This window comes from Phoca vitulina, unplaced genomic scaffold (genome assembly GCF_004348235.1).
Source record: "Phoca vitulina isolate PV1807 unplaced genomic scaffold, GSC_HSeal_1.0 scaffold69, whole genome shotgun sequence".
Taxonomy (NCBI): Eukaryota; Metazoa; Chordata; class Mammalia; order Carnivora; family Phocidae; genus Phoca; species Phoca vitulina.
In genome coordinates this window covers 2,549,253-2,572,181 of record NW_022589772.1, presented here as the reverse complement: position 1 = coordinate 2,572,181, position 22,929 = coordinate 2,549,253, and the positions used below count along the sequence as shown (strand labels likewise).

General features: G+C 45.2%; 1 protein-coding gene across 3 annotated transcripts in view; it reads right to left on the bottom strand.

Moving 5' to 3' along the window:
- Positions 1-4,292: 4,292 nt before the first annotated feature.
- AMOT (angiomotin) overlaps positions 4,293-22,929 on the bottom strand; it is a 64,754-nt gene continuing 46,117 nt past the window's right edge. For all 3 annotated transcript variants that reach the window (XM_032392784.1, XM_032392785.1, XM_032392786.1), the window contains 6 exons: positions 21,046-21,195; positions 19,891-20,081; positions 11,544-11,666; positions 10,557-10,789; positions 8,834-9,487; positions 4,293-8,472 (listed from right to left, as the gene is read on the bottom strand). In XM_032392784.1, coding sequence (XP_032248675.1) covers positions 8,375-8,472; positions 8,834-9,487; positions 10,557-10,789; positions 11,544-11,666; positions 19,891-20,081; positions 21,046-21,195 — 1,449 coding nt within the window. In that variant the 3' untranslated portion in view covers positions 4,293-8,374. The remainder of the gene's footprint in view (positions 8,473-8,833; positions 9,488-10,556; positions 10,790-11,543; positions 11,667-19,890; positions 20,082-21,045; positions 21,196-22,929) is intronic.

The following is a 22,929-nucleotide window of genomic DNA, read 5'->3' as shown; positions in this document are numbered from 1 at the left end:
AAAATTGAAGCTTGGTGAATAGATCTTAGGCCTGTAGAATATTTTCAGTATATTCAGATTTTAAAATGTCTTTTATCTGTGCCGCATAGCCAATTTTGGATGCATGTGAAAGAATTTATGACCTCAGAGGTAGTATTTAGTCTCATGGAATCAAGGAATGTAAGAGCCAGAAGGGACATTAGAGATCATAATCCTGTGACCTCATATTACAGAACGGTCACTGGGGCTAAATGAGCTGGCCAAGATGATAAATATGGTTGTGGTTGTTTCAAAGACTATACACCATGTAAACCCATAACAAAAGTAACCAACAACATGTCTTGTTTGATCAGAGCAGTAAATCCACCTACTTAAGAGTCATATCTGGGGAAGAAAAGACAGCCATTTTGCCATCAGTATTAAGGGTGAATGAAGAAAATAAAATGGCTGCCGATTAAAGTAAGGTTATGTGTGATAGCTAATGTCCAAACTGGACTTATTCATTTAACTATGTGCAACTGGGTGTCAATTATGTAGCAGGGGGACTGAAGAGGGGAAGGGAAGTAAGATATGCCAGGAAATTCTCAGCCAGTGTTCGTCCAAGTATATAGTCTCTGGATGAGCTCCGTCAAAATCTCCCAGGAAGCTTGTTACAATGTAAATTCCAGGGGCTTATCCTAGAACTACAGGGTAAACTGCTCTGGGGGTAAGACCACGGGGTGTGCAGTGAATAAACACTTGAGGTGAGTCCAATACAGACGGTTTGGAGATGACTTCAAGATGTACTGTTTTAGGTTAACATCAGAGAAAATAATGACATCATGGCAGTAGTGTCCTATAAGCATGAGAACAGAAGATACTCAGAACAAAGCATGATGATGATCCTGCTGGAATAAGAGTCCAAGATATCTGGGTTTTAGTTTTAAATCTGTCAACAGTGAAACTTTGGGTTAGTTGTTTTACCTTTTGTGGCCCCATTTTATTCACTTTGCAGTGGGAAGCTTTCAAAAGATTTTAAGCAGGAGAATGACATGATATGAATATTTGCTGCTGAATAAATATAAACACAAATACAAGTATAAATATAAATATTTGTTGCTAAATAAATATAATAAAGTAGTAGAACAAAAGTGGACGTGGCAAATAAGTTAGTATACTATTAAAATAGGCTAGGTGAGGGATGCCTGGGTGGCTCAGTCAGTTAACTGTCTGCCTTTGGCTCAGGTCATGATCCCAGGGTCCTGGGATCAAACCCCACATCCCACTTCAGGCTCCCTGCTCAGTGGGGAGTCTGCTTCTCCCTCTCCCTCTGCTCCTCCCCTGGCCCATTGTCTCTCTCTCTCTCTCTCAAATAAATAAATGAATACATCTTTAAAAAAAAGAAAAGAAATAGGCTGGGTAAAAGATAATGGTAGCTTAAAATAGATTGTTGACTATAATTGGATAGTGGATGGATTTTGTTCATTTTGTTAGGATTAATGATAGATTGGATATCAGCCATGAGGAAGAGAGAGGTGTCAAGGATGACCCATGAGGTTCTGGCTTGCAATGAATGGTTGAGATTCTACAGGCTATGTATGATTTGAGGGTTCAGGTGATTGAACATGAAGTCCAGATTAAGTAGGTTGGGGCCAAAAGCCTAGGAAGAGATGGGGACATCAAATGATTTCAGGTCTCTTGGAAGTGAAAGGGCAGATAGAGTCAGAATAGGAGAACTGGGAGGATGGGAGCCTGTGGACAGAGAGTGGGGTACTGGTGTATGTAATTTCCATGGTGGATCAGTTCTACTTGATGACCAGGTCTGGGTTAGGCATGAGCAGAGCAGGCTGAGGTGGAGGGGATGTGGAGGTCAGTGGAGTTGGAAAGGACAGTGAGCTAATAGGCCAGGATGCTGATTGGGTAGTTTGGGCCTGGAGAGGACAACTATGACTTAGGGGCCAAAATCATCAGAGAGCTTGGGATAGTGACCAAATCAGTAGATGATGATAAATAAGGAACAGGTGGATGACAGGGACTTTAACGAAGCTGGAGCTTTCTATATGAGTGGAGGAAAAATAATAGCTTAGAACCTGCACTGGGGAGCTTTTAAAGACACTGTATTCCCCTTTGATATTGGGATTGTGGGAGAATGAACCCCTCCATTTTTGAGAAAGTAGGTTTTGGTGTAAGGCAGGAGTTGTGAGATCAAAGAAGCTTTGTCGGTGCCAAAACACAAATGTGCTATCGTCTTGTTTGGTTATATATTTTGGTTCCAGGAGTAGCACTTTACACTTTTCATCATCAAAAATTTCATTTTTATGCGTACTGAAATATTTATGGATGCAATGCTATGACGTCTGGGATGTGCTTCAACATAATACAGGGCTGATGGGCACGGGTGATAAATGAAGCAAGATTCACCATGCATTGATAACGCTAAAGCCCAGTAATGGACACATGGAGCTGCCTTGTCCTATCTGTTTTGTGTGTGTTTGAATTTTTCTTTAATAAAAAGTTACAGAAACCTCATCCTTATAGATTCGGCCCATTGTTTTTGACTGGCACTTTTATGTTCTCATTTTATGAAGCTCTCTTATTCCCTCTCCATGAGGTCCACAAGGACAGATACTTATGCCCATTTTACTGATAACCCTCTCTGATCCTGTTAAGGGACTTATCCAAAGGTAAATATCTGTTTAGCTGCAGATTTAGGACTAGAACTCCCATGTTATTTTGACTACTGGACCAGTACATTCTACCACCTAATCGAGGGAGCTTGTAAGTTTCCATTAAGAGGTGTTAAAATTCAGGGTAATTCTCTCGGGCCTTTGATCTTAGAAACAGTGATCTTCATTTGATTGCAGGTCCACCAAAGGGACATTGCCTTTGCACATGCTATTCCTTCTGCATGGAATGTTCATCCCCATCCCCTAGCTCACCAGGTTAACGCCAATACATCCCTCAAACCTCAACTTAGTCTTCCCCGCCCCCCACACACATACTCTGTGCCATCCCATCAATCATTCTGGACATGATGTACAACTCGTACATGCCTGAAACCATTGGTAGAGGCATTCAGCAAATGAAAAAAACATGGGGGACTAAATAAATACTCTGGATTTAGCCAGTTCGTGCATCTGAGGAGTATTTGTGACGTGGTATGAAATTTTGGTGTCATTTTCTTTTGGGAAACTAAGTCCTGTCCCCTGGGGGTCTTCACTCAAGTATCAGGGTGATTGCCAAGCAAGGTAGAAAGTATTCTAAAACTAAATCACACACTTTTTTTTTTTTAAAGATTTTGTTTATTTATTTGACAGAGACACAGTGAGAGAGGAAACACAAGCAGGGGGAGTGAGAGAGGGAGAAGCAGGCTTCCCACGGAGCGGGGAGCCTGATGCAGGGCTCGATCCCAGGACCCCAGAACCACGACCTGAGCAGAAGGCAGACGCTTAACGACTGAGCCACCCAGGCACCATCTAAACCACACACTTTTTTCCTCCCATAAAAACCTCCCTGCAGGAGAAGAGGGAGATGAAGAAGGTGGGAAGCAGCAGGTGTTTTTTTTTTTTTTTTTTCTGCAACTGTGTAACTCATATAGCCTCACAGTAGGGGAGGCCCACCGCAAGGGGAGATGAAGTGCTCACACAGATGATCAGATCAGTTATAATACCAGCTAATAGCTACAAAGCTCCTACAAGGCAATCTCAGTCACTTTTGAAGGAACACTGTTTTTCTCTCCCTATAAATGACTGTTCATTAAGAACTGGGCACAATATACTTCTGAAAGAAATGCTTCACAGAGCTTTGTAAGGTGTGGTTGAGGGCGCCTGCGTGGCTCAGTTGGTTAAGCATCTGCCTTCCGCTCAGGTCGTGATCCCAGGCTCCTGGGATCTAGCCCCACATGGGCCACCCTGCTCGGCGGGCAGCCTGCTTCTCCCTCTCCCCCCGCCCCTCTCTCTCAAATAAATAAATAAATAAAATCTTATAAAAAGCTGTGGTTGACTTAATGCCATCTTCGTCCTGAAAAAGAGGAGTGGGCTTTCATACCTCGTGTGAGTTTCCAACACACTCATCCTACATATGGAGGGAATGTAGGCCGACTTCATCATAACGAATCAAACTTAGAGTTTCATGAAGTCTATCTCCTCTTCCCATCCATTTTGCAACACCCATCCAGCCAATTTCACTGTAAAAAGTGTCATTTCAAAGCCCGTGGGGGGCTCTTACCCTCCCCAGTCAGGGTGGGACCCAGTGGTAAACGGGAGGTGCAGGGAGGGCAGTGTGAAGGCGGCTTTAACATTTTCGGTGAAAAAAAAGCCAACTTGTTTGCGGTTTTGATTTGCTTTTAATAACAAGCTCCTTCAACCAAAACTGATGAATTGGCATAAGAACAAGGGTACAAAAGAAACATCAAGGGGGCCTTCCAAATTGCTAACTAAAGGATGAATTCTCTGCTTTGGGTGGCCATCATTTTATTCCTCGGAAACAGGAGATAAAAAGATGCAAAGCTTTTAATATATGCTGCCTGAATATAGAAAGGAACCAATTAGAGCATGTGGCCTGTGGTGTTGTCTTAATACTTTATAATCACATTCCATACTTTAAGCAAATGCAAATTGTCTTGCGCGCTGCCCTTGAAAGGCAATTTCACTGCATACTAAATTCGAAGTAATCACCGATACAGTGTAAATAAAGCCTCTGTTGGGTAAACACCAAAGCATTTTCCACGCGGCACTGCATTTTAAAATAGCTAACTTTATTGTCAGTGAAAAGATAGGCACAAAGTGGATTCAAACCTGCTTAACTTTATTGGAACTAGCTCAGTCGATTACAGAATGGGGTCTCAATCATTACGGAGCCACATACATTCCAAACAGAAGGTGCTTCTTCTCTAGCCATCTGCCAACGCCAGCTATCCATTTTATAAACACATGCCATTAATCACAAGGGAGGCCAGAAGGAGGTTTGATGATTCCATGTAACCCATCGTTGCTACTGGGAAAAAATAAACAAACTCCCACCACTTGTCCTACTGATGATGACTGACACTTGGGAGATCTCTTTCCAAGGATCATGGCGGGCTGAAATGGATGGCAATTAGCCCATAGCTGATGCCTTCCTTTGAAAATATGTTCAGGAAGAATGCACACATTTGAAGTAACCCATTCCATATGTGAAATGAGCAATTGAGATAACAGGAGATTGTATGGCTAACAGACATGAAAATATCATTTATAAAAGTTAGTCCATATGTATGCACTTTAAGCTGCCGCATTATGAGTGTTTAGGCTGTTCATAAAAAGTAGTCTGCACAGTCGGTTTGTTCGTTTTCCAACTGTTGTACCCACCCAACTGCGTAACAAGAGAACACTTGGTGTTTCCTACGGCAGATGATGGCAGGTATTTCAGGTTCCTGCTATCCTGTCATCCTGAAGCTCGAAAGCAGCATGGAAAATAAATCCTTCATTGAAACAACAATCCAGATACATGATTTTAAAAGAATATTCAAGCTACTTTTATTTAATAAAAAATCATTAATAGGAGTTTTATATCAAGTAAAGTTCATTCTAATGAAGTTTTTCTGTACATGGGACATTGGGGTACAACTGACTTAAAAGGTCCCCAGAGACCACCAGGCAGTACACGTTTAAGACAACAAGGTCACCCTCCTGTCCTGAGGTGCCGGTAAAATGCATAGATAAGTGGGAGTCCAGAAAGATCCCCCAAATGTTTCATATCCACACAACTGTGGAAAGGTGACTAACTTGACGTTCCTCCCATAAACCTGAAATTTTAAAAGGACACCTAGTAGAGATTTTCTGAAAAGGCTGAATCTACCTTCTTCGTAAACATAATACACTGACATGGACTTCTTCCATCCCTTAGATGTACGATGTTACTTTAGCAAATTACCTGGGAGTAAAAACTGAGCCAAAAAGGACTGCCTCTGGTGTGAGGGGGCAGAGATGCGGCAGAAAGTTCAAGGTAGCACTCAGCCAAGAACTTCTTCCTTTCCCGAAAATACATGAGTCTAAAGAGATGGCTGCCACACAGTGTGGAATGTATGACATTTGTCACCTTACAGAATGTGATTAAAATCATGGCTCCCAGAGCCAGCAAAAATTCTGGCAATGTGTTATAACCACAAAAGGAGTAGATGAAAGGTTTCAATTTATTTGGATTTATTTATTTGGCTAGAAAGTAGCAGTCCCGAAGTTCGCTACTTGTGGCTTCTACTAGTTCAGGACTTTCCCCCTTATGACTAAAGGGTAGCATGAACGAGGATTAACACAACTGCGCTTTTAATTTCTATTTGGGATTCACTTGATGACCGAAGACTAATGCGTAGGATGATCACTTCATTACTGAAATGGCAAGACTGGCTGAAAATCACATCACTCTCCCTCTCGTCTCTCCCTCTGCCCCACCGAATGATTCCTCTGGAAGAGAATTAGGAATGGTGCAAAAGTACTGTTAAATAGGCCGCCATTCCTGTGGTCACAGAAGAACCCTGTAAGATGATCTGAGACAGCCAATCCCATAGCAACAGAAGAAGAGAGGTCGATTTCTTCGGGGGGAGTTTCATGTGACTCAGTGTTGAAATGAGGACCAGGACAGGGAAGACCTTGCAAAAGGCACTGCAGGAGAGGCAAGGTAGGAAATCAGAACCCTGGATAAACTATTACTCAAGCCAGGGACGTTTTACAAAATCCGTATGCCCTGGTCCGTGAAGATGCCTTTCCTTAAAACGAGGCTTGCTGTAGATAAGGGTTTCCTGAAAGAAGCATGGTAATTCGGCAAAATGGAAAGCTGTGTTGTGTGATCTTGAAAAAGTCCCGTAACCTCTCCGGGTCTCAGATGCCTCATCACTCAACTGAGGGGGTAGTTCTCTACTGCTACAGCTCCTTCCAGCCACTATGCCTCACAACGTAATATAGCAGGCCTACTCTTCTATTAATCTGGTTTCTAACTAACACATCCCCGAACTTCTACCCCCCACCCTTACCTAACACCCCCCCACTCCCCTCACCCTCCCATACCCCTGAAACCTGATCTTAATGACATTGTCTGCGGATCTGTCACCTTAATGAAGGGCAGAGAGGTGACACAGAGCAGGGACCCGTGGCAAAAAGCAGTCCTTTTGTGTCCCTGGAGGCAGCCCCATGGCAAAGCTTGGAGCCCTGGCCTCCTTGGTCCCTGTCCACATGCGCATTTCCTGCTGCTCTCCAAAGGTATTCCGAGATGGAGTCACTGGCAGCGAGAAGGGGTAACTAAGGGTACACCGCAGCGCCCCTCTCCCCCCGGCTGCAGCATAGTACTTTGGGCTTCTGATGCTATTCCCTTGGAGGTGATAGTCAACGATGCCTTTTAAGACGTATGCTAAGAATCGGGGAAAACAAAAGGAGTTATTTCCAAGTAGCCACCAGAAAGTCAAAGCATTCGGCCCGTCACCGAAAATGCTTCCTCGTTTTGCCAACGATTGGAAATTTGAGACTGGTGACACAGCCAGTGAGTTTGTGCTGGAGAAGAAATAAACACTAAGCAGATTGGTCTCAGGAAAGGCAAGCGAGCTGTGTTCGTGGCCACACACAGCACCTCATGCAACTCTCCGTCAAGGCCTCTGATGGTCTCACTCCCTAAGAAAGAGGAAGTTGCCCATCACACAGCTAATTTACTCTCCTAGCATCTGAAAGCAATATATTAATTATCCAAATGCATAAATTACTCCAGAGTATATATATGAATGTATGAACCTCCACGAGGGAACCAAAAGAATCCACTTCCAAAGCACCACTGAAATGAAGATAAACACAATCTCCTGGCACAGGGCAGCTGGGAAATTGGGAAGGAAAATTAGCTCCAGCACCCTTCCACACCCCAATATTCCCTGCCTTTTCTCCAGCTTACACAGCTCCCGAAACTATTCCCTTTTGTGAGCCCGAGACGAGAGCTCTCTCTCTCTGGATGCTGTCTAGATGGTAAGTATACAAAACAGCACACGTGCAAATTCTCTCCGACTTCCCACTTCTGAACTACATGTTACACACTGTCTTCCAAACGTACTGTGCTCTTCAATCGAAATGATCTGGAATATGGAAATGCGAAATAAAATTACGCACGTTGAAAACATTCACGTATATCCAGCTATCAACAGTCCAAGGATTTGTATAAATCCACACAATAAACTTTAGAGCACATTCTGATTAATCGGTCTTTAGAGGTACTCTCTAAGTGTGTACCAGAGTAGACTGGAGTTTGTATGGTATTACTTAAGTACTACATCGTTTCAATAAAAAGTCCCTTTAAAAAACATCCCCCCCCAACCCTTGTCCTCACCCTCAAAATAAGAACAAACAAAAGGGAAAAATGATTAAAAGCACTCTCGCTGATAAACTGCAGCTCTCGAACACGCCGTTTAGATGAGATATTCCACCATCTCCGCATCAGGCTCTTGTCCCAGGATCTGAATGGGAGCTTTTCTTTCCAGAGTATTGGAGTGGAAAACAGGGCCATCTAAATGGAAACGGGGTTAGAAAGCACTCAGGCACAAGGTAAAGATGCAGATTCCTAGAAATCGACAGCTTGGGAGCCATGAAGCCGATGGCGGATGGAGACTTGCCCGCCCGACACCCCCTCCCCTTGTTCACCTGAGCATTTACTTCTACTGGAAGAATGGCCTTGGCTCATCCCTGTTCCCATCCTGGTGTCCCAAGGAGCCACTGACAGACTCTGCCCTTGTGTCTTGTGATGGCTCCCCTTTAGCACACGACCAGCTCTGGCCAAATGACCAACAGTGTCTACGCAGCAGCGTGCCAACAAACAACCTGTAATTGAGGGCAGAGCCCAAAACTGCCCCGGCATGGAGAATCATTACCTGTCTTATCCGGACTGCAGGTCAAACTTGGTACAGACAAACGACGCGACCCAGAACCGGCAGCTGGACTTGCAGAAGCCTCAGCCGGAGCCACAGCCGGAGCTGGAGCTGGAGCTGGAGGAGCAGCCGCAGCCGGAGCTGGACTTGGCGCTTGAGTCTGAGCCGGAGCCGAAGCCTGAGACGCTGTCGGAGCCGGAGCCGGAGCCGGAGCAGCTGGAGCAACCTGAACAGCCGCGGCGGGAGCAACAGCAGCCGCCGCCGCAGCAACGGCAGAGGCCGCGGCTGGAAGCTGAGCAGCGGCGGCTGGAGAAACGGCAGCAGCGAGAGCGGCAGCAGCAGCAGCAGTTGCCGGAGATGGGGCGGCGGCGGCGGCGGCGGCGGCTGGAGCGGCGGCTCCCATGGTGGTGCTGTTGGTGGCAGCGGCGGCGCTGTTGGCGGCAGCGTTGGCAGTGATGGCGGCGGCAGCGGCCGGCGCGGGAACCGAGACTGGAGCGACAGCTGCGGTTTTGCTCGGTTCGGTTCCCCGTTCCGTTTGGGTGCTGCAGTCTCGGCTGCCTGTCTTGGAGTGAGCCGAGAGCAGGGGAGTGGACGGCGGCACCGGCGACGGTGTGGAAGGGACAGACTCAGCGCGGTAGTCTCCACCCAGGAGAATACCTAGGAGGCAAAGAGGGAAAAGAGGTGAGAGAGGTACAGGCTCTTCAAACGCAGACCTCTGGTTGCCTCTTCTTCCTTGCAGGAGGTTCAGGAGAAACTTCCCCTGTGCCTCCAGAGAGCCCAGGAATCGGTTGGGCAGGCACTGTCCCTCCTGGTCCTCGTTCTCTAGCCCAGCACAAGGTATGAAACCTTGAAGTGTCCTGCGAATCTGTTGTGACTCCTTTTTCCGATGGCGACTGACCTCCAAGGAGCTTTCAGAATGCTTCTACTTGGTTCCACTTATTGCCAACATCATCCGCTACCGGATGGCTGGAAAAGGATTGGGGGAAGAAGTCTGTGGTCACGGATGAGTGTCATGGTAATTGTGCAACCTAAGGTTCTAATCAGGACCGTGATCCCCAGAATACCTCCTCTACCCAAAAGGACGCTGCAAGTCAGAGGGCCAAGAAAGGTATTCGAAGCAACAAAAAGACCTGAAATTAAAATACAAAGGGGGCTCTCGCAGGCTCTGAAAATGTGCCTCGTGATATCCACGATATTTCTGGGCTTTTGATCCGAGGGGAAGGAATGGACAGGAATGGAATGAAAAAGTACACTCAGTTCTCATCTCAGAACATTCTGGTAACAAAACCCTGCCACCCAGCTCCATTCAGCTCAACTAGAACTCTGAGTCCTCCTATTCTATGGGGGCAAAGAACAGAGAAAAATCTGGAAGTCTGACATTTTGACTGACGTGGAGGTCACGTGGGCTCTGGACAAAGACAAAAGGTCTCACATGGCAAGGCCAGATCTGAGAATTTTTTTTAAAGGAAACTGAAGTTGTCTTCCTTCCCACCCAAACAGAACTCAGAATTCTTATCTTCTGAGGCCTTGGCTTCAACCAGTGTTCTCTCAGTGAGACGTCAAGAGTGTGGAGGAGCTCCTCTCAGGAGAACAGAAACCCAACCTGGTATATCATCCTCTCTCTAGATTCTGGACCCTCACTCCTTTTCCTTGCCGAGTGGCACATATCTAAGTCGGGGCTCCCTTTAAACACGTCACTCGCATCTTCTTTATTTACTGTCATTACCTAGGCTCCCCTTCCAATTCTTGTCATCCCGCTTCTCCTCCATGATGGGGGTGCCGGTCAGGGCGGAAGAATGTGAGAGCAAGCCTGACCCGGCGTTGGAAATGGACATCAGAGACTTTGCGGGTCGCATGGATGACAGCTGCTCTGTCTTACTCGGCTCCTTCCGGGAACGCTGCTGGAGTACTTTGATCATGGCATCCTTCTCAATGATCTGGGCATGGAGGGTCTTAATCCTAGGAGCCAAAGACAGAGAACGTATAAAAACGTTGTCGCCACCTCCATGTTCTGGTCTCACGGCCTGCTTGGACTTGAGCTTCCAGTATCTTTTCGACTGAGGAGTGGTTTAGTTATTTCTGGGGTGTAAAGCAAGGGGCGGTGTGCTACGTTTCTTAAAATGCCTTTCTCCACGCCCAGATGAGTAGAGCAGAGCATCCAGGAGTTGTTGCTTAAACCTCAGGAGGCCAAAGTAAGGTCATGGTGGAAAAGAAGGCTGTAGATGAGAGAGTAGACTGATGTAGTGGGTGCCAAAGTGAGGAATCGGAGTCAATGGAACGATGTATTTAGTGAGAAGATGAGAACTACGAATGGGCCACAACTGCAGCTAATAAGTAAATGATCATGAGTTTATTAAGAGGTATCAGGGGCCCTACGTCCAAGTTGGAATGGATATTCTCTTACTGTGCACTCTGCTGTATCACAGGGTTGAAGTCCAATGCTAGAAAGAATACCCCAGAGTGCAAATGCCAGCAATACAGTTCTGGCAGAGGGAAGATGGAAAGCAATTACCAAGGCCAATGGGGAAAGCAAGGTAAAGGTCATTGCATTTCAAATCCCAAGTAACAGGCTGGCAGGGGTGCAGGGGTCAGGGGAAGCTGCATTATCGGGTTTCCCGGTTGTGAATGAAGATGCCGCCTGCCCTTCCCTTCTGACCTATCTGGTCTTGATACCTTCTTCTCAGATCTACCAGGGTCCAGATCGGTATTTTACCTGCCCTCCATGTCAAGGCAGCGCTTGTTGGCCATCAAGATTTCTTCCTCCTCTTTCTGGATGCGAGCTTCCAGGGCCGTGTCATAGCTGGTGTTGGGAGAGTGGCTGATAACTGTTGTGTCCCTGGAAGGAAGATGGCAGTGATGATGATGACAAGGCAGCAAAACCAACGAATCCTATCGTCTCCCTCCCAAGTCAAAGGTATTGCTGGAAGACAGTCAAACTCATTAGGAATGGCTGGTTTCTGGATGACTTATTGAAAAGAACCTCCAAGGGGCGCCTGGGTGGCTCAGTCGTTAGGTGTCTGCCTTTGGCTCGGGTCATGATCCCAGGGTCCTGGGATTGAGCCCCGCATCGGGCTCCCTGCTTAGCAGGGAGTCTGCTTCTCCCTCTCCCCCTGCTTGTGTTCCCTCTCTGGCAATATCTCTCTCTGTCAAATAAATAAATAAAATCTTAAAAAAAAAAAAAAAAAAAAAGAACCTCCAAGATAGGAAGGTGCAGCTTTCAGAGCTAGAAGAGGTTTTTGGCATGAGTACAGTTGCAAAAGTCGACGAGGGATTCTACGAGAGGTGCACAGGCTTGCCTTCAGGACTAGACAGACGGCCTCCCAAAGCCTTCTGGCAGAGTCCCTTCGAGGTTTTAGATCATGGCCAGGTAATAGGAAGATATTTATATTTCCACTTTATATTATTATTTATATTACACATAAGATAGTACCGATTTCCACTTTATTCTCATGACAGTTATAAACGGGAAAAGGCTAGACTTTGCTGAAAGACAGAGAATGTACTACTAGACAGCTCTTGCTATAGATGTAGAACAACTACACTGACTGCTAGACACAAACTATAGACACGTCAACAGTGAAGGTCAGATAGAGCACGCAAGCTGAGTGAGAAGCAGGGCCTTTGAATCAGTGCCACTTCATTCCTATCTGACCTACATCAGAAACATTCTAGTGCCAAATCGAAAAGTCTCTTCCCCAACTACAAGACTGTTCTCTTGCCAGAGTCCCAACTGCACGAGGCACCATCCTGTTTCATTTGAAAGTGTCTCAGGCCATTAATTCAAAGACTAATTAATAAGTAGTAAAGTGTGTGTGTGTGTGTGTGTGTGAGAGAGAGAGAGAGAGAGAGAGAAGGAGAAGGAGAGGAGGAGGAGGACGTGGTGCTGGGGAGAGGGTCTAGCCCATGGGTGGCTGATGTCTAAACAGCACAAGTCAAAGATATATGGGAATCCTATATCGTCCTGATAAATGAGGTCATGCATCTTTCTTTAGTTTATTTAGAACTAGTGGTAGAAAAAAGAGGGAAAGGAACGAAGAAAACTGGATCTTCCTTGAATCACTTGGAGAGAAAAAAAAGGGATTAGGAAGAATATTGATGTAATTATATGGGTCTTCAAGGAAAGCCAACAATAGACCAAGAAAACAATGAACTGGCACAGCTTCATTATACTTCCTTTGAGAACGAGGATCTGTGGGAGAATTTTCTGCTGGCAGCTAGCTGTGTTCTCTTAGCTTAGAGATTGTGACCAGTGCAGATGGGAAGGAAAGGGCAGGGGAATGAAGAGGCAGAGAATTGGTATTAAAGTTAGGGAAATTGGGTGAGTTTCTACAAAACTACTGTTCCCCCAAATGCTTGCACTTTTATATGCAAGGCTGAAACAATGTATTTGAGTGGTGAAATAATTGGGAGAGCAAGAAGGACGAGGACTGCAGTGGCTCTCATCAGTTGCTAAATTCGAAATATTTTAGCATCTCAGAATTCCACACTTGGCTCTGGTGAGTTCACCTGCTTCCGGTCCTACCGGGAATGGCTCTTGTGTTCCAAGGTACCCAAGGGGAAATGGCATTGTGTAATGTCTGACTATAGACCACACCAGGGTCAAATCCCACTTTCCCAAGTACTCTGCCACTAACAAATGGTATGAGCTCAGGAAATCAGTTAACTCCTCTAAAGCTCAGTCTCCTCATATGCAAGATAGAAATCATCATCATAACCCTTATCTCGTGGCATTCTGGGGGGATGACGTCAAAGTATGCACGTAAAAGACACAGTGCCACACACCGGCACTGTAAAAACACTCAACAAAGTTACCTGTTATTTAAGAAAGAAAAGTACCTAGGTGGAAGGAGGGTAATAAACAAGAGAGGATGACTTTAGAGAATTCCAGCTCCGGGATTCTATCGTGGAGCCAATTCCTGCAGTGCACAGTTCCAAGGGGATGGCTGCTTCAGAGCCAGGCCTCTCTAAAGAGTGCACGGTGTCTATGGACACTGGGGACACGAGCGTACGGTTTGTCACTGGGGGAGCCAGGCCACTTTCGTTGCATAAAAGACCATTTCGGGGACTCAGAGCCCTGCCAGCTAATTGATATGGACACTGTGAGCTCCTAAGGAATGGAGCCTGAAAATGTGGGGCGCTTAGTGAATTCCTACAGAGCTGCCAGGACGGCCTTCAACATCAATCTTCCTTCTAGAAGACTGGGGCTACTAAGCCAATGGCTCAGGCAAAAGCAAGCAAGCACAGTGTTGGAAGGAGCAACCTGACCTAACTTCCAATACTCCGAGATGACCCTTAGGCACATCTGGAGTGAGCTGCTGGCTTGAAAACACCACCTGTGTACTCCAAAATGTAGATCCCTGAATTTGACATCCTACATCTAAATTCTTTTTTTTTTTTAAAGATTTTTATTTTATTTATTTGCGAGAGAGAGAATGAGAGACAGAGAGCACGAGAGGGAGGAGGGTCAGAGGGAGAAGCAGACTCCCCACTGAGGAGGGAGCCCGATGCGGGACTCGATCCTGGGACTCCAGGATCATGACCTGAGCTGAAGGCAGTCGCTTAACCGACTGAGCCACCCAGGCGCCCCTACATCTAAATTCTTAAGTAAAGGAGTTTCTGGCGACTCTCCCCCTCCGGTCATCTCTCTCCTTCCTTTGTCCGATGAAGTTATCCCCATCACACTGCTTACACTGCTTTCTCGAATGTCACCCCTGATTTCCTCATTAAAACATCTAGTGTTTTGAACTTTTAAACTTCAAATCCGTCTTTTCCTATCGGTAGCATCTGTTTGTTTATTTAATATGTGAACTCGACCGTGAGTGGAGCACTGTGTTTGAAGTTACTGCGATGCTAAAAAGTGGCTAGACATGCATAAGACTAGTCCCTGATGGCAGGAGACTTGCAAGGCGAGGCACACACACACAAAAAAGACAGGTAAATAATTAATTATTACAGAAGCAAGTCTGAATTTTCTTCCAATAGGCACTGAAAATCATTAGAGCTTTTTGAAGGGAGTGAAATGATCCAAGCTGTGCCTTAGAAAGACAGCATTATCTCTGGCTGAAATACGATGGGGGGTTGCGGGGAGAATACACTGGACTTGGGCAAAGCAGTCAGAAGGGTTATTGTAATAATCTCAGCCAGAGATACTGAAATCATGAACCAATGCAACAGCAGGGGGAATGGAACAGACCATAGGAGGCAACTTGGAGACTGTTTAAATGTGGCTGTTGGAGAGAGGGAAGAATGCATGAGAACTTTGTTGTTTCTAAGTCAAATGACTAGAAAAGATGGCACACCACTCATTTTCTGCGCTTGGAAAGTAAGGAGAGATCTTTGGGAAAGCATTATAATGGGTCTTGATTTTAGTTACATCAGGGTTAACATGTCTTATGAATAGCCATATGACAATATCCAAGTTGTTGACAAGTCTAACTTTAATCTAAGGGATGTCAGACTTACTATTTGAAGCTGTAACAGAGAACAAGATAAGTAAGACAGAAGGTAGAATGAAGAGACAGCTGAGGACGGAAACTGAGGAAAGCCTACCGAGAAGGAACAGGTAGGCATGTATAATGTGTGTGAGCAGCTTCTAATTTCTGCTTTCCCCTTCCTTCCTTCTTTCCCAGATTTACATCACCCAAAATAAAAACAAAACATTGCACGTTTGAAGAAGGTTAACAACCTACTTCAGGAAATGCAAACTTGTAAATGGCATGGCTGATCGGGTTTGTTACCTTTTTATATCCTTTTGCTGCTATTCAGAAATCTATTCACCATTTGTGAACTTCAATCTGCATTGACAAATCCGTTCTTCTAGGATGAACTACTCGGTAATAATTTCCCTCATCTATATTAAGCATCTAGAGAATCTCTAGGAGCACAACAACATGGAGTTATAATCTGGGCCATATTATTGTAATTATTTATAGTATTTTTTTAAAAAATTTACTTATTTGAGAGAGAGAGAGAGAGAGCATGAGAGAGGGGAGGGTCAGAGGGAGAAGCAGACTCCCCGCGGAGCAGGAAGCCCGATGTGGGACTCGATCCTGGGACTCCAGGATCACGACCTGAGCTGAAGGCAATTGCTTAACCAACTGAGCCACCCAGGCACCCCTATTTATAGTATTTTTAAGAGACTAAATAATAAGCCTCAAATAGTACCTCTTGAACAGTTCATAATCCCTATTACACCATCTTGAAATCATCGTATCTGGGGCGCCTGGGTGGCTCAGTTGCGAAGCGTCTGCCTTCGGCTCAGGTCATGGTCCTGGGGTCCTGGGATCGAGCCCCGCATTGGGCTCCTTGCTCGCTGGGAAGCCTGCTTCTCCCTCTCCCACTCCCCCTGCTTGTGTTCCTGCTCTCGCTGTCTCTCTCTCTGTCAAATAAATAAAATCTTTAAAAAAAAACGGAAAAAAAAAAAAAAAGAAATCATTGTATCTGGGAAGCAGCAGAGGATAGTGGTGGAGGTGTCAAAATGTCATTTTCAATCCCAGTTCTTCTTCTTAGTAACTGTGTGTGATCTTGGACAAATTATTTAACCTGTCTTTGCTTCAGTTTCCTCATCTGTACAATAGATAATAATACTTCTCTCAAAGAATTATTGTGAGGATAAGCAATAATTGTAAAGTACTTAGCAGAGTACCTTATATAGAAAAGACTACATGTGGGCACCTGGGTGGCTCAGTTGGTTAAGCGACTGCCTTCGGCTCAGGTCATGATCCCGGAGTCCCGGGATCGAGTCCCACATCGGGCTTCCTGCTCCGTGGGGAGTCTGCTTCTCCCTCTGACCCTACCCCCTCTTGTGCTCTCTCTCACCCTCTCTCTCAAATAAATAAATAAAATCTTAAAAAAAAAAAAGAAAAGACTACATGTGATTTCTTGCATTGACCACTTTCCCTTTGACAAGGGGTGCTTCGTAGAACATAGAATTCAAGTGCTAACAGGGGTATAAATTGATCACCTAATAGGTTTTCTCACCTGAGAAAAGACAGTTGTCTGTTATTATATTCAAATCTGTATTTTATTATTCACAATGGCCAAAAAAGGGAAACAATCCAAATATCCATCATCAAGTGAATGGATAAGCACCTGTGGTATGACCCAAACTATGGAACACTACTCAGCATCGAAAAGAAATAAAATACTGATACATGCATCAGCTTGTACAAATCTCAAAATGATGATGCCAGGTGAAGGAAATCAAACATAAAGAGTATACACTATATGAGTCCTTTTATACAACATTCTAGAAAAGGCAAAACTATAATGACCAAAAAACAGATGAACTGTTGTCTGCGGCCAGGTGGGGGAGGAAGGGATCAAGTTGAAGGGGCACAAGAGCACTTTAGAATGTGTCCTCTATCTTGACTGTGGTGGCGGCTCCATTACTGTATACACCTGCCAACGTGCATCAACCCATACACTTGAACTAGGCGTTTTCTTGATATGTAAATAATACCTTAATTGAAAAGATTCTACAACTACCATTGATACCACCCAAGCAACATCTCCTAAATGTGCAACCTGTTATCTCCCTATGGGATATTACACTGGGAATATATTAAAGTTTGAGATACTAGCGGAATACACAGGAACCAAGCAGGTCATTAAAATGTGGCACTAGATTTAGGGATTTTGTTATAGAGTTAGCAATCATTTCCCTCTCTTTCACTTCTTTTCTCCTTCCTTCCTTTTTACTTCTTTCTCTCCTTCCTTACTCAAATACATGTTGAGCACATTCTATCTTCAGCCAATACCCTAGGCACTTAAAAATTATTTAGAAAGAAAACAATGTAAAGCTTTTACCACAGAAAGGGGCAAAGAGCAGAACCTTGGTCAAAGTTTTAGGGCTGAGAGGAGACAGAATGGACAGAAAAGGAATGGCAAGAGATGTTGGAAGGGAAGGTGGAAAAGCTCACAGGTTCTGAAAAAAAGTTTTCTGAATGTTCCCTTCCAAATTTGAAATCTCACTGAGGAAGGAGGAAAAGGAAACTAGTCTCTGTGGCCAAGCCTAAGAGGCATTGTCTTTGAAAAAAATAGTATAGTCCTGGAAATAGAAGGTTCTGGAGGAATTGCCTAGTCCAATTTTCTCATTTTGCAGGAATTTGAACACAATCTCTCAATTTCTCCTGTGGGCTGGATTAATAGGCATGCAAAAAGTATACAGTCCCGATACACGATGCTTGCCTGAGGAACTAACATAATGTATTTCTACTAGGTGGAAACTCGCTGCTTTTTATCATATGAAATGATAAGCATGCACATTTTACTAAAAACAGTGATTCCATGGAAACTTTCTACCTGGTGATTTAAAAGAATTTGACTTAAATCTACCTTACGGAAGGCAACAGATGCTGGAAAGAAATCTGTCTGAAAGGGGTTTTCCCCCAGTACTCAAAACTTTCCAGGGAGGAAGGAAGGGGGGGTCGTTTCTTTATACAAGGATCCCGGGGACAACGTTCTAGCTTTCCTGCCTTTCCTGACCTGAAGTCTATTCTGGAGTCAGTTTTAGCATCGAACGTCCCAGCACCGAGAACCTTGGCTGTCCAACATTTTCTCACACGGCACACCTTCACGAGCGGTATCTGTCTTGGTTTCTGTGCAATGATAATAGAAATCGTCCTGCATCTCCTTTACAGATTTAGGGTTGCCTGAATAACCTTTGTGAAATAAGCACAGGCCACAGGTGTTTCTCTTGGGACGTAGCAGCCAAAATGACACTTAATTGTGCTTCTAATCTGCCTACAAACTTCCCGACCATCTTCGAGAGCAGCTGGGGCTTCCGCACACTCTGCTACCACCCTGGCATGTACTGAGCACACCGTTTGCAGAAAACGAAGACAGGTAAGCTTAAGCCCATGAGGACCTCAAAATCGGGGCAGAGGCGATTCCAATCCATTTAAGGTTTATAGAGGATACCTGGAGATGGGCGGAGTGTGTTAGAGAAACGTAAGATATCTTCCTGGAGAACTGGGAGTAGGTTTTCAAACCACCAGCCCAGCTCTTCAGCACTGCCTTCCCTCTGATTTGGCATGAGAAGGAATCACAGATAAAATGTATTCGCCAGCCCCTCCGCACAGCACACACATCCCAGCCTGCACTCTGGCAAGCGTTTCCAGATTCCTCCAGCTTACCATGTTTAGGAGAACATTAAAAACAGCACCGTGGTTCTTAATAACTTTCTGCGTAGAGACTCTATGGCCTCTCTCAGATACCCAACTGCAGACCCAGGCTCTGTCCATCTCTCCAAGCCAGGCCATCTCCTGATTCAAATTTAGTTTTTGCTGTTGTTTCTTTCTTTCTTTTCCAACTCTCGATTCTGAACAGCGGCAAGACAGCCAGACAAGGTAAGAGCACAGTTTCCTCCAAAGACCAATGTTTAATGTTTTCACGTGAAAGGGGCAAGGAGGCAAAAAAAAAAAAAAAAAAAAAAATCCTCCTGCCACTTTCTCTCCCTGACCAAATGGAATGTGACCGTTTCCATGTGATGCACTCATGGCCGCAGAGAATGTGGCCTTCAAATATAGACCTGCTCAAAGGGCAGGGATGGATCCATGTTGACCACAGCCTTTGGCATACCTGGGGTGAGCCAGAGCTATCAAATGGCGGCACCACTCCTGAGTGACATTTAATTTCTGAGTGGCATTTCTCTGGCGAGGCCTCCACTCCAGTCCCAGGGCTCAACAAAGAAAGCTAGACACGTGGCTGCAAGAAGCCGTGGCTCTGGTGAAAAGAGGTGCGCGAACGTTCAGTTGATCCCACCTGCAATGTTTCTGGCTCCCGAGGAAAGCCGAGCTAGGATTCCAGTAAGTTCATAAGTCAACATTAATTTTCAAATTCTTGACCCTCTGCCCTCACAGTCCCTGCTTCACCAGATGAAAGAAAACACATTTAAGCAGAAATTGGGGAGGGGGGGCGGGGAAGAGCATTACAGGAAAAACAAGAAAAAACACTGAAAAATCTTTTCATCAGTCACCTTTCTGTTCTGCCCCCCCCCCCGCGCCCCTCCCCCTACCCCTGGGCCCTTCAAGCAGTGACTCTGGCCGCCAGCTCCTTACCTCTGAGCAGCTACGGTCGCGGCAGCATCTAGAGCGAAATGTCTCATCACATTCTCCTCCAAATACTTCTGCTCCCACTTAGTCATATCGGCTTCCAGGGCCAGGATCCTCTCCTCCTTCTCACGGAGGAGCTCCATCAACGCCGTGGCATTGTATTCGGAAACGTTGGTGGGCTGAGAGTTGCCCTGGCGCTGGTTGGGGAGATGAGGGAGACCCCTCAGGTTAGTGCAAGAAGCGTGGTGGCCGAGTCCCGTTCGAAGAGCCCCCCATTCTTGGAGAGGATTACTGCCCCAGCCACTTCAGTTTGGATTCTGATTCAGAAGCAAAGGAAATTCAGATTTCCTCCTAAGGCCCGGGACTCTCAACTTTGGGCTTGAATAGGAGACTCCTTTGATCAGGAAAGAAGCTTGTCATATCCAACGGTCATGCTGCTCAGAAAGCGGATCGGTGGCTGAAAAAAAAATCGCTATCCCTGCCTGCCAGCATGGTACACAACAGAAAGGGACATTAAAAATCTAGGATTTGGGCCCTACCTTGCTCCTAACTTGTTGTGTGGCCTTAAGTGAGTCATGCAACCTTTTCTGAATCTTGATTTTCTCCCATCTAAAAATGAGGAGGGGTACGGGGCGCCTGGGTGGCTCTGTCGGTTAAGTGGCTACCTTCGGATCAGGTCATGATCCCAGGGTCCTGGGATCGAGCCCCACGTCAGGCTCCCTGCTCAGTGGGAGTCTGCTTCTCCCTCTCCCTCTGCCTGCTGCTCCCCCTGCTTGTGCTCTCTCTGTCAGATAGATAAATAAAATCTTTTTAAACAAATAAATAAATAAAAATGAGGACAGGCATGGTCAGATGATTCTAAAGACCACATCCAATTCTAAAATGTCTAAGAGTCTATTTGCACAGCATCTTCACTTCTTACAGGGTCTACTGCTCATCTGAAGATAATAGGCAAGGGATAATAGGCATTAAGGATTTTGCTGGGACAGGAAGCTAAGGAAGCCGACTTCGTCTTTACCATGATGAGGCAGTCTGGAAGTAAGGTCGGGTGGGACGGAAGACCGAAAAGATGAGCCAAAGTGCGGTTTTTGTCTTCACGTCAGACACCAAATGAAGCATAACCAAACCAGGAACGATCTCATTTTCTTAAGTTCTCCATACCTGCTGAATCCTGAGGGACTCCAGTTCCCTCTCTAGCCGTGTCCGGAGACGATGCTCCAACTGCTCGCGTTTTTCACATGCTGCCTGGAGCTGTACAAGGGCTTGCTGCATCTTCTCCACCTTATCCACATACACCTGCTTCTTTTTCAGCTGAAATTCCAGGGTGGGAGAGTTGCAAGATGGAACAAAAGAGAACAAAGGGGTCAGTTATGCAGCCCCCAAATCCAGCCTTGTGTTTAGATCTCTTTCTGTCCAGCTCCAAAAAAAAAAAAAAAAAAGAATGAATGGCAAGAAGGTCCTTCGTGATGAGTGGTATGCTGCCTTGTATTTAGCATACAGAGAATGTGACGAGGAAGAGGAATTAGGAGCTCCCTTTTATTTTTGCTTCTTTCCCCACCTCTCTGTCCTCCCCAGACCTATTTCCATCAGTGGAGTCTGTCTTAGATGGCAAGCTTTTAAAATTATTAAAACAATAATCCTGATGGGAAGGTCCTCACCTCTGCTCTTCTTCACTCTAAACTGGAATACTCTGGGGGCAGCGATATCTTATTTTGGTCATTAGAGTAGAGAAATTCTAAAAAAAATAAAATGGGGGCTCTCCAGGGAGAAAACCTTAATTTGGTATGGAAGGAAACCTACCCCCCCGCCCCGCCACATAGGTGTCTCCTCTCCAAGCGACAGAGAATGGGTGCTGAAGGTACAAGGAAGCCAGAGTTGTCTTTTTGAAGCCCGCGGTCCTTGTAATTACCCAATATGGGCATCGCTGCTCTCTTGGACAGTTTCTGCTTCTCAAAAGTGAAGCTACCATACAATGGTTTTAGAGTTTTTAATCTCCTCATTGACTAGCACTGCCCCACTAGATATTTATTAAAAAAACACAGGTTATTTGCAATTTCTGCCTCAGTCATGAGCCTGAGTGGGTAACAGTGGGCCATAATTTCTCAACTTTATTCTGGGACCTTTAAAGATATCTAAAGACTCGAACTAATGAGTCGAATCTAAGACAAAATGAGTCAAACACGATTCTTCCTCTTTCCAAGCCTATGAGCCATAACTAAAAGCAAAGGGGGAAGCAGGTTGGGACTAAGAAACTGAGTTCTTTGTATCCTTGTAATTCATAACCTAAATCCTCGCTCCAGTGGAATGGAGGAATGAGGAGGATCTCGGGGCTCTTTACAGAAGGCGTACACCGCCCCAACACTTAAGAAGACAGGGTTAAATGCAGCCTTCCCAGCTTGTTAGTCAACAAAGAGGTTCTGCTTTCCATCATATTTGTGGGGTGCCTCTTGCTAATAAAATCAACCCATGGACTCTTTCTCAAGCAGAAATTCCTCCAAGCCGGTCACATCTGTCACTATCATTTTCATGGAAGCTGAGGTTAGGGATACTTTCACTATTAAGATCCAAATCAAAATATTATTGATAACCTTGTCAAAAGGAAATTGAAGAATTCAGCTCAACTCTAACTTTTCAACAAATTCCCAAGCCCTTGAGCTACCTAGGCAGAGAGTTGCAACGTTAGACGTTACCCAATGTTCCCGCCTTGCTCACCCCCATTTAGCTGGGACCAAGCCAGCAGGACCAACCCGTGACTCCCCCATTGCAGAAACCAGGTAACTTCTTAATGGTAATGAGTCCAAATCACTGCTGTCTAGAAGGTCCAGTCAGACAGCAAAAGCCTGTGCTGAACTGTCCTTGTCTTATATCTGTCTTCTCCCCAAATCAGAATTGCTAAACTTTATCTAGGTTGCAGAAAACCTATCTTATATTTTCCCACTAGACCTGTGGTATGCTTTGCCTAGGTGACTGAGAAAAGAAAACTTAAAAATTTTTTTGCCTATACTTTCTTTCATTCCAAGACCTAGTTCAATTTAGCCTTGTAAA